The sequence below is a fragment of the Nerophis ophidion genome, linkage group LG03 (assembly GCF_033978795.1).
Source record: "Nerophis ophidion isolate RoL-2023_Sa linkage group LG03, RoL_Noph_v1.0, whole genome shotgun sequence".
NCBI lineage: Eukaryota > Metazoa > Chordata > Actinopteri > Syngnathiformes > Syngnathidae > Nerophis > Nerophis ophidion.
Window position 1 is genome coordinate 5,900,536 of NC_084613.1, and position 12,863 is coordinate 5,913,398.

The 12,863-nt window shown below is 38.8% G+C and overlaps 1 protein-coding gene across 2 annotated transcripts in view; it reads right to left on the bottom strand.

Moving 5' to 3' along the window:
• cdk19 (cyclin dependent kinase 19) overlaps positions 1-12,863 on the bottom strand; it is an 85,490-nt gene that overhangs the window by 69,745 nt on the left and 2,882 nt on the right. For both annotated transcript variants that reach the window (XM_061894107.1, XM_061894105.1), the window contains exon 2: positions 9,546-9,621. In XM_061894107.1, the coding sequence (XP_061750091.1) occupies positions 9,546-9,621 (76 nt within the window). The remainder of the gene's footprint in view (positions 1-9,545; positions 9,622-12,863) is intronic.

Sequence of the window (12,863 nt, forward strand, 5' to 3'; positions counted from 1 at the left end):
ATCAACAATGTTGTACAGCCCTGAGACCAGGGTTCTCTACTATCAACAACGTTGTACAGCCCTGAGACCAAGGTTCTCTACTATCAACAACGTTGTACAGACCTGAGACCAGGGTTCTCTACTATCAACAATGTTGTACAGCCCGCAGACCAGGGTTCTCTACTACCGACATCCTGAAAGGAACAATATTCTGGTAAAATCCCAACCCTGTTATCACAAAAGTGTCGATCAAATACGCACGATCAACCTAAATACTAAAACAGAAAGATGAGAAGAAGAAAAAAGGTTGCTTCCCTTTTGAGTAAAATGGGTCAAGTTTTCAGAGGGAAAAGCACTGACTGGAGGAGGTCCAAATACTCACGACTAAGCCAGATTCCTGCCAGTCCACTTTTGAAAGAGGCTCGCCAAGGGACTGGAATTTACTGATAATGTTTCCTTCTCGATACAGTGAAAAGCTACATTTTGGAACCGGTAGCAAAATACTGGGATGGAGACAACCCCGGTAGAGCAGTATTTTATTACTGTACAAGCCTATTGTGTGCTGCATGAAGAATGGAGAGAGGATAGTAGAAACATGCAGTTGGCAAGCAAAAGGGTCAACTCTCAGACAGCTCTGCTATCCACACTGCAGCCCAGCGAGTGGAGCAACATCAACACCAGCAAGGCAGCAGCAGCCGCCGCCGTTTGGCGCTCGCTGCTCACAAGGCTGTGTCTCTGACGGACTCCAGGCTGCAGACTTAAAGGCCTACTGAAAGCCACTACTAGCGACCACGCAGTCTGATAGTTTATATATCAATGATGAAATATTAACAATGCAACACATGCCAATACGGCTTTTTTAGTTTACTAAATTACAATTTTAAATGTTGCGCGATGTATCCTGTTGAAAACAACACTGTATGACAGTGGTTCTCAAACTTTTTTATGTCATCCCCCACTTTGGACAAGGGGGGAGTTTTCAAGCCCCGCCTGCCCCCATCGCTAAAGCCAAGCTTAACATTTTCAAATTTATTGAACGTCAAGTAACATCAAGTTGTATACATACAAACTCAATAACATAAAATAACATCAAGTTCAATAATAAATAAAATAACCATGCAGCTGTGGTACAACTTGCATCAAGTTCAATAATAAATCAAATAACTTGCATCAAGTTCAATAATAAATCAAATAACTTGCATCAAGTTCAATAATAAATAAAACAAAAGTGCTATAACTCGCATCAACTTCAATAATAAATCAAATAAAAGTGTTATAACTTGCATCAACTTCAATAATAAATCAAATAAAAGTGTTATAACTTGCATCAAGTTCAATAATAAATCAAATAACTTGCATCAAGTTCAATAATAAATCAAATAACTTGCATCAAGTTCAATAATAAATCAAATAAAAGTGTTATAACTTGCATCAAGTTCAATAATAAATCAAATAACTTGCATCAAGTTCAATAATAAATAAAACAAAAGTGCTATAACTTGCATCAACTTCAATAATAAATCAAATAAAAGTGTTATAACTTGCATCAAGTTCAATAATAAATCAAATAACTTGCATCAAGTTCAATAATAAATCAAATAACTTGCATCAAGTTCAATAATAAATCAAATAACTTGCATCAAGTTCATTAATAAATCAAATAACTTGCATCAACTTCAATAATAAATCAAATAACTTGCATCAACTTCAATAATAAATCAAATAACTTGCATCAAGTTCAATAATAAATCAAATAACTTGCATCAAGTTCAATAATAAATCAAATAACTTGCATGAAGTTCAATAATAAATCAAATAAAAGTGTTATAACTTGCATGAAGTTCAATAATAAATCAAATAACTTGCATGAAGTTCAATAATAAATCAAATAACTTGCATGAAGTTCAATAATAAATCAAATAAAAGTGTTATAACTTGCATCAACTTCAATAATAAATCAAATAACTTGCATCAAGTTCAATAATAAATCAAATAACTTGCAACAAGTTCAATAATAAATCAAATAAAAGTGTTATAACTTGCATCAACTTCAATAATAAATCAAATAACTTGCATCAAGCTCAATAATAAATCAAATAACTTGCATCAAGTTCAATAATAAATCAAATAAAAGTGTTATAACTTGCATCAAGTTCAATAATAAATCAAATAACTTGCATCAAGCTCAATAATAAATCAAATAACTTGCATCAAGTTCAATAATAAATCAAATAAAAGTGTTATAACTTGCATCAAGTTCAATAATAAATCAAATAACTTGCATCAAGTTCAATAATAAATCAAATAACTTGCATCAAGTTCAATAATAAATCAAATAACTTGCATCAAGTTCAATAATAAATTAAAGCTGCAAGCAGCGTTGGTCGGGTCCGCCTTTGGCTGCTGCCCCCGAGACCCACGGCCTGTCACGTCCTTGTTCTCAGCCTCACCTGTTTTCACTAATAATCACAGTTATTTAAGTCAACTCTTTTTCTTGTCTTCGTCCTGGGATCCTCACACTCGCACGCACCCTATCCATGCTGTTCAAACCTTCACGTCCTCGTCCACAGTTTCATGCCGAGTAAGTTTATGTATTTATGCCACAGTGCTAGTTTGGTTTTGTCTGTTCATAGTTCATTCATGCCGATCCAGCAAGTGTTTTTTGTTTCCTGTTTATATTTTGTAGCTAAGTTTTATACCTCCTTGTGAGCACCCTTAGTTTGATTATTTTTGATTATAGCGCACTGCCGGCAACGCCAGAGTGGAAGAGAGTCCAGTCCCTCTCGAGAGAACTGGTTCCAGAGCCCCTGCTGTGCGTCGAGGTGAGTCCGACTATATATGCGGTCCTCTCCAATGTTTCTCATAGTCATCATTGTCACCGACGTCCCATTGGGTGTGAGTTTTTCCTTGCCCTTATGTGGGCTCTACCGAGGATGTCATTGTGGTTTGTGCAGCCCTTTGAGACACTTGTGATTTAGGGCTATATAAATAAACATTGATTGATTGATTGATTGACATTCCCGAAGGTGAAGCTTAACTATGGAACAGAGCGGTCAAGCAAACATGGTTCCCGACCACATGTCAACCGGCAGGTTTCGGTGAGAAAATTGTGGTAATAAGTCAGCTCTTACCGTAGACATGAGCGGAGCTTGCGTCCTCCGGCAGCTGCGTGGCTTACCTCAAAGACACTGGCGGTCACCACACCCGTGGCCACACCCCTCCGACTTTCAGGTACCATATAATCTCACTAAAACACTAGTAACACAATAAGCAGATAAGGGATTTTCCAGAATTATCCTAGTAAATGTGTCTAATAACATCTGAATCGCTCCCACTGTCCTCGCCTTTTTTTTCTAGTCCTTCACTCTCACTATCCTCATCCACAAAAATCTTTCATTCTCGCTCAACTAAAAGGCCTACTGAAATGAGATTTTCTTATTTAATCGGGGATAGCAGGTCCATTTTATGTGTCATAATTGATCATTTCGTTATATTGCCATATTTTTGCTGAAAGGATTTAGTAGAGAACATCGACGGTAAAGTTCACAACTTTTGGTTGCTAATAAAAAAGCCTTGCCTGTACCGGAAGTAGCAGACGATGTGCATGTGATGTCACCGGTGTGAGGGCTCCTCACATCTGAACATTGTTTATAATCATGGCCACCAGCAGCAAGAGCGATTCGGACAGAGAAAGCGTCAATTTCCCCATTAATTTGAGCGAGGATGAAAGATTTGTGGATAAGGAAAGTTAGAGTGAAGCACAAAAAAAAAAAAAAAGCAACGGCTCCAGTCAGCGGCAGTGGAACCGTTTCAGATGTAATCAGACACATTTACTAGGATAATTCTGGAAGATCCCTTATCTGCTTATTGTTTTAATAGTGTTTTAAAGAGATTGTAAAGTCATACCTGAAAATCGGATGGCTGCGGTGAACGCCAGTGTCTCTCAGAGAAGCCGATGGAGGAGCCAAGATCACAGATGCCTTTTAAACTACAGGAGGAAGTCCCATAATCCAGTGAAGTTTCCGGTAAGAGCCGACTTAATATCACAATTTCCCCATCCAAAAACTTGCCGGTTGACGTAGAGAAACATGTTCGCTTGACCGCTCTGTGTTAAAGCTTCACAACAAACAAAGAAACACCGGCTGTGTTTCGGTTGCTAAAGGCAGCTGCAATCCACCGCTTTCCACCAACAGCATTCTTCTTTGACGTCTCCATTATTAATTGAACAAATTGCAAAAGATTCAGCAACACAGATGTCCAAAAAACTGTGTAATTATGCGATGAAAAGAGACGGCTTTTAGCCCTGTGTGGTGCTGGGCTAATATGTCCCCTCCAACCCGAGACCTCACGCATACGCGACGTTTTCAATCAGAAACTCTGCGTGAAATTTAAAATTGCAATTTAGTAAACTAAACCGGCCATATTGGAATGTGTTGCAATGTTAATATTTCATCATTGATATATAAACTATCAGCCTGCGTGGTCGGTAGTAGTGGCTTTCAGTAGGCCTTTAAAGGGGTAAATGTCGCTTTCTCGGTGCGAATCGCTCTAGCTGCTGGTGGCCATGATTGTAAACAATGTGAGGCTGTGAGGAGCCCCACAACCCGTGACGTCACACGCACATCGTCTGCTACTTCCGGTACAGGCAAGGCTTTTTTATTAGCGACCAAAAGTTGCGAACTTTATCGTCGATGTTCTCTACTAAATAATTTTACCAAAAATATGGCGAAATGATCAAGTATGACACATAGAATGGACCTGCTATCCCCCGTTTAAATAAGAAAATCTCATTTCAGTAGGCCTTTAAGACAATGACACACCAGATTACAATTGGATTAGGCAGCACAGATGCATTATCTAAAAATGGGCCCGTTTAGGTCTTCTTGGGTTGTGGTTTAAAAGCTCGCCATGTGAGGACGGACGCGGGACTCCTTCAGTCCCTAGCAACCCTGTGTTCTGTCTTCGCAGCCACAGCAAACACACTCAGCCTTTACAAGTGTTTGCACGGTGCCCAAGCACACGCTGGAAGGAACCCGAGCTGAACACCAAGAACTCCGGGATCTCTACTTCCACGAAGGAGGCCTACTGGTTTTAGACGACAGTGCAGCAGTTAGTTGTGAGGAGCCGCTAGTTTTCTCTCACCGCTTTATTACTACTGAAAAAAGCACCTTGAAAAACAGACACATGGTTCTTAAAGGGCTCACATTATGATTTGTGTCTACATTTAAAGGGGAACATTATCACCAAACCCATGCAAGCGTCAATATGTACCTTGATGTTGCAGAAAAAAGACCATGTATTTTTTAACCGATTTCCGAACTCTAAATTAAACGACTTTCTGTTTATCGGTCTTTTGGCCATGACGTTAGAACGTGACGTCACCGAGGTAACACACCCGCCATTTTCATTTTCAAAACTTTATAAACACCGGGTCTCAGCTCTCTTATTTTCCGTTTTTTCGACTATTTTTTGGAACCTTGGAGACATCATGCCTCGTCGGTGTGTTGTCGGAGGGTGTAACAACACTAACAGGGAGGGATTCAAGTTGCACCACTGGCAAGAAATCTGCCGCCAGACCCCCATTGAATGTGCCGGAGTGTCTTCACATTTGACCGGCGATGCTAAGACAGACATGGCACAGAGATGTATGGATAACCTGCAGATGCATTTGCAACGAGGGAATAAGCGGTAGAAAATGGATGGATGGATGGAAGTCAACGAAATCACAAAGGTGAGTTTTGTTGATGTTGTTGACTTATGTGCTAATCAGACATATTTGGTCACGGCGTAACTGCCAGCTAATCGATGCTAACATGCAACGCTAATCGATGCTAACATGCTATTTACGCTAGCTGTATGTACATTTGAAACTAGATACCCACATTTAATGCGAAACAAACACTTACCAATCGACGGATTTAAGTTGCTCCAGTGTCACAATCCAATCCAATCCAATCCACTTTATTTATATAGCACATTTAAACAACAATAACGTTTCCAAAGTGCTGCACAGCCATGTTAAAAACAATTGTAAAAAAAAAAAAATAATAAATAAAAAAAATAATAATAAATAAATAAATAAAATAAAATAAAAATAAAAAATATATATATATTATGCTCCACCAATGACTGAATAAAAACAAAAAAACAAAAAAATATAAAACCAATAAAAACAATATAAAAACAAATATGATTAAAAACTATTTTAAAGGGTAAAATCAATTAAAACAGTAAAATAGAAATCAAAGATGCGAAAGTCCTGATCGTTTGGTCCGCACATTTTACCGACGATGCTAATAAGGCAGCCATGCTATGGGCCACTTCATTAGGTACACCCACGCTATGGCCGAATAGCGTCAATAGCTATTCGCTCAATAGCTTCAATTTCTTCTTCAAATTCGTTTTCGCTATCTGCCTCCATACTCCAACCATCTGTTTCAATACATGCGTAATCTGTTGAATCGCTTAAACCGCTGAAATCCGAGTCTGAATCCGAGCTAATGTCGCTATATCTTGCTGTGGTAACCGCCATGTTTGTTTGTATCGGCAGCACTGTATGACGTCACAGGGAAATGGATAGTGGTTTTGAATATACCGAAAATAAGGCACTTTAAAGCTTTATTTAGGGATATTCCGGGACCGGTAAAATTTAGAAAAAAATTTCAAAAAATACAACAAGCCACTGGGAACTGATTTTTATTGTTTTTAACCCTTTTGAAATTGTGATAATGTTCCCCTTTAAGTATTTTATGCAGACCAATAATTATAAATCCACAAATAATGTGCCGTTGTTGAGTGTCTGTACTGTCTAAAGCTTGGCATACCGGCAGGTGGCAGCAGGTAGCTAATTGCTTTGTAGATGTCGGGAACACGGTTTGTCGTGATCACAATATGCGGGGGGATGTTGTTGATAAATGGGTTTTGCTTTGCATAGCAGAGTTTTAACTTGCACTTACAGATGTAGCGACCAACTGTAGTTACTGACAGTGGTTTTATGAGGTGTTCCTGAGCCCGTGTGGTGATATCCTTTACACACTGATGTCGGTTTGTGACGCAGTACCACCTGAGGGGTCAAAGGTCCATAATATCATGGCTTATGTGCAGTGATTTCTCCAGATTCTCTGAACCTTTTGATGATTTTACAGACCGTAGATGGTAAAAATCCCTAAATTCCTTGCAATAGCTCGTTGAGAAATGTTGTTCTAAAACTGTTCGACAATTTGCTGACAAAGTGGTGACCCTCACCCCATCCTTGTTTGTGAATTACTTAGAATTTCATGGAAGCTGCTTTTATACCCAATCATGGCACCCACCTGTTCCCAATTAGCCTGCACACCTGTGGGATGTTCCATATAAGTGTTTGATGAGTATTTCTCAACTTTATCAGTATTTATTCCCACCTTTCCCAACTTCTTTGTCACGTGTTGCTGGCATCAAATTCTAAAGTTAATGATTATTTGCAAAAAAAAAATGTTTATCAGTTTGGCGGTTTAGCTCGGTTGGTAGAGCGGCCGTGCCAGCAACTTGAGGGTTGCAGGTTCGATTCCCGCTTCCGCCATCGTTGTCACTGCCGTTGTGTCCTTGGGCAAGACACTTTACCCACCTGCTTCCAGTGCCACCCACACTGGTTTGAATGTAACTTAGATATTGAGTTTCACTATGTAAAGCGCTTTGAGTCACTAGAGAAAAAGCGCTATATAAATATAATTCACTTCACTTCACTTCGAACATCAAATATGTTCTCTTTGTAGCATATTCAACTGAATATGGGTTGAAAAGGATTAGCAAATCATTGTATTCTGTTTATATTTACATCTAACACAATTTCCCAACTCATATGGAAACGGGGTTTGTACTTAACGCAAATACGGTGTTAGCTTTCACTGCTATGCTGATGACACCCAACTCTACATGCCCCTAAAGCTGACCAACACGCCGGATTGTAGTCAGTTGGAAGCGTGTCTTAATGAAATTAAACAATGGATGTCCGCTAATTTTTTGCAACTTAACGCCAAAAAAACGGAAATACTGATTATCGGTCCTGCTAGACACCGACCTCTATTTAATAATACAACTTTAACATTTGACAACCAAATAATAAAACAAGGTGACTCGGTAAAAAATCTGGGTATTATCTTCCACCCAACTCTCTCCTTTGAGGCACACATTAAAAGCGTTACTAAAACGGCCTTCTTTCATCCCCGTAATATCGCTAAAATTCGCTCCATTTTGTCCACTAAAGACGCCGAGATCATTATCCATGCGTTTGTTACGTCTCGCCTCGATTACTGTAACGTATTATTTTCGGGTCTCCCCATGTCTAGCATTAAAAGATTACAGTTGGTACAAAATGCGGCTGCTAGACTTTTGACAAGAACAAGAAAGTTTGATCACATTACGCCTGTACTGGCTTCCTGTGCACTTAAGATGTGACTTTAAGGTTTTACTACTTAGGTATAAAATACTACTCCATCCTATCTTGCCAATTGTATTGTACCATATGTCCCGGCAAGAAATCTGCCTTCAAAAGACTCCGGCTTATTAGTGATTCCTAGAGCCCAAAAAAAGTCTGCGGGCTATAGAGCGTTTTCCGTTCGGGCTCCAGTACTCTGGAATGCCCTCCCGGTAACAGTTCGAGATGCCACCTCAGTAGAAGCATTTAAGTCTCACCTTAAAACTCATCTGTATACTCTAGCCTTTAAATAGACCTCCTTTTTAGACCAGTTGATCTGCCGCTTCTTTTCTTTTTCTCCTATGTCCCCCCCTCCCTTGTGGAAGGGGTCCGGTCCGATGACCATGGATGAAGTACTGGCTGTCCAGAGTCGAGACCCAGGATGGACCGCTCGTCCTGTGTATCGGTTGGGGACATCTCTACGCTGCTGATCCGCCTCCGCTTGGGATGGTTTCCTGTGGACGGGACTCTCGCTGCTGTCTTGGATCCGCTTTGAACTGAACTCTCGCGGCTGTGTTGGAGCCATTATGGATTGAACTTTCACAGTATCATGTTAGACCCGCTCGACATCCATTGCTTTCGGTCCCCTAGAGGGGGGGGGTTGCCCACATCTGAGGTCCTCTCCAAGGTTTCTCATAGTCAGCATTGTCACTGGCGTCCCACTGGATGTGAATTCTCCCTGCCCACTGGGTGTGAGTTTTCCTTGCCCTTTTGTGGGTTCTTCCGAGGATGTCGTAGTCGTAATGATTTGTGCAGTCCTTTGAGACATTTGTGATTTGGGGCTATATAAATAAACATTGATTGATGGATTGATTGATTGAACAAAAAAGGTGGAGTAACTGAAAACAAGTTTCACATTCTAGTTTCTTCAAAATAGCCACCCTTTGCTTTGCACACTCTTGGCATTCTCTCCATGAGCTTCAAGCACACCTGTGAAGTGAAAACCTTTTCAGGTGACTACTTCATGGAGAGAATGCCAAGAGTCACGTCGTTGTCGAGTCCGGAGGAAATGTGCAAACAAAAGCTCCTTTTGGTGTCGACTTTGGCTACGTCCACCGGATGGGCGTCGACATAAATGATTATTTACCCACAGCACACATGAAATGCAACTTACTGCGATTTCCCTGCAGGCAGACATTGATATTCCAGTGCCTTCTATCTGCTTCAGTGCATAGTCCCTCTCGTCTCTCCTGTGGGGATAAAAAAAGAGAATAGATTTCAGTTCTATTTAGTGTCCTAATATGCCTCAAGCCCCTTTTTTGTGACCGTACATTTATCCTGTTTTTTGATCCGACGGAAATACAGACGCATAATTAGGAGAATGTGTGAATGGATTTCAAACAATGAAATGGCGAATGCGGCTTGGAAACAAAAATTGGCACCAATCAAAGAACTCCTCATGAAGCTCCATTCAAACCCACTTGTGACAAATTTGCATGGGACAGGTTTATGGGTTCGCTGGCGCTCCTCAGCATACATCCTTCATCCTAATTAAACGCTATGTTGGTCCACACTGTGATCATTACCAGACAAATAGACGTCGTCCAAATACAATAAGCATACACAAAGGAATGTTTTCCACACTAAAAGTAATTCAAATATGAAAACGAAATGGGAATGTCACAGGTCTGCAATGGGGTGCCAGTAGCTCTAGTCCAGTGGGTTCGATCGTACCCTAGGGCAGTGGTTCTCGACCTTTTTTCAGTGATGTACCCCTTCCGAAATTTTTTTTGGATTCAAGTACCCCCCCAATTAGAGCAAAGCATTTTTGGTTGAAAATAAGAGATAAAAAAGTAAAATACAGCACTATGTCATCAGTTTCTGATTTATTAAATTGTATAACAGTGCAAAATATTGCTCATTTGTAGTGGTCTTTCTTGAAAAATTTGGGAAAAAAATATATAAAAATAACTAAAAACTTGTTGAAAAATAAACAAGTGATTAAATTATAAATAAATATTTCTACACATAGAAGTAATCATCAACTTAAAGTGCCCTTTTTGGGGATTTTAATATAGATCCATCTGGATTCATGAACTTAATTCTAAACAAGAAATGTTTAACATCTGTCAGGTTCAAACACTGATGACATCTATAAATCAGACAAGAAGCATCAAACCATGCAGAGACAGAGTTCAATTTAGCTCATGAGGAGAACGCATGGCGCTGCACACTTAGTCACATTCTTGCCCTACGCTCTAAGGTTCAGCTCCCGCGTCCATCTTTTTATTCATTTATCATTGTCACTGACGTCCCACTGGGTGTGAGTTTTCCTTGCCCTTATGTGTCGTAGTGGTTTGTGTTGTGGTTTGTGCAGCCCTTTGAGACACTAGTGATTTAGGGCTATATAAGTAAACATTGATTGATTGATTGATTGATTCAGAGTTCCATAGAACTCTGAATAAAACAAAGATAACATCTGTGGTTGAGATCACCCCTCAGACAAGAAGTTTTGTCTTTGAGCACAATAGCTAATAACTAAAGCAACAGACTTTAATCATACTAAAGTTTGTGTGATAATATATATACATATATAATCCCTTAACACTGTTAAGGGATTATGTATGTAAAGCCTGTAAATGTGTCGGTCATGTATGATGTCTTTTTGTTATTTTTGTTTTGTGAAGTGTAATGTCTATATGCTTAAATGTAGGGCAGTGAAAATGAATTTCCCCAACGGGGACCAATAAACCTGCATCTAAATCTAAAACTAATTATTCTAACACATCAATATTTACGGAACATGTCCACAAAAAAATCTAGCTGTATATTGCATTGTTGCATTTCTTTTCACAGTTTATGAACTTACATGCATATTTTGTTGGAGTATCATTCAATAAATATATTTATAAATATTTTTTTAATTGTTGCTATTTTTGAGAAAAAAAATTTTTTTTAAATCTCACGTACCCCTTGGCATACCTTCAAGTACCCCCAGGGGTACGCGTACCCCCATTTGAGAACCACTGCCCTAGGGGTTCGGCGGAGCCAGTCAAGACCCACCTGACTCATCCATACTTGCATACCTTGAGACCTCCGAATTCGGGAGATGTGAGGGGCGGGGGTTGAGGTTGAAGTGGGCGGGGTTTGGTGGTAGCGGGGGTGTGTATTTTAGATTCCAGAATAGTTAGTGCTGCAAGGGATTCTGGGTATTTGTTACGTTATGTTACGGTGCGGATGTCCTCCCCAAATATGTTTGTCATTCTTGTTTGGTGTGGGTTCACAGTGTGGTGCGTATTTGTAACAGTGTTAAAGTTGTTTATACGCCCACCCTCAGTGTGACCCGTATGGCTGTTGACCAAGTATGCCTTGCATTCACTTATGTGATGTGTAAAAGCCACATAAATGATGTGAATGCGCCGACAAGCCGTGCTTACTCTTATAACAAAAAGCTGCCATGCAGGCTGTTTCGTTCTTTAAAAAAAAAAATAATAAATCAAAAACAATGTCATTTTGAATTATCGACCTATACAAGGCTTTGATTACATCACATTAAATATTCCACTTTGAGATATTTTTTGGTGGTAAATGTTGCATATTTTGTGTTATACCATTTAAAAAAACTGAGCTGTTTTTTGTTTTTAAAGAAGGGCCTAAAACAAACAAAACATAAACAACAATAAAACTTAAAATTGATGGATATATCTGAAGTTGATCTCGAGATTATTGTGCTAAAAGAAAACAGTAAAAAAAATTGTATAATTTATGTTTTAACACTTTAATAAATAGGACACTTTTGGATCCCCAATTATTTTAGTGTGATTTGTTTCTAAGTGTCACTGCTCAAAAAATAATAATGAATCAAAATCCAAAATTAAGGCTCCAATTATTATATAATCTCAAACATCCCACCAAAAAAAAGTTATTGGGTGAAAATATTGCATATTTAGTGTTTTTTCCATTTTTTTTTAATAATGTTGATCTAGAGATTTAAAACTTGCATAATAATAAAATTTATAATACTGAATAATGACACATTTAAAAAAAAAATTTTTTTTGACCAAAACCCTTTGGGGTCCCCGGGATCATAACTGAGTGGAGGCTTGAATGTATATTTTTTATACATATATTGTATTGGTTTTTAAAATAAAAATGATGAAAATGGCCCCCGCTTGCTCTGATTTTTCAGTGTGCGGTGGGCACCTCTGGCTTAACACGATAATTATGAGTAATTCCGCTAGTAAGCACAGAGCTAAAAATAACGTTCAAAATACAAAACATTCTCATGCATTTTATCCATCCATCCGTTTTTCTACCTGACTTGTTCAAGAAGTCGCATTAATGGTAAGAAGTATTCGATTTATTATTGGTTAACTTCAGAATAATAATGTTATTAAAACGAATAAGGGATTTATTATACTCTAAACATGTTGATCTTACTTAAAAATGCACACATTTAGTTGTATTCAGTGTTAAAAAATATGATATGGCT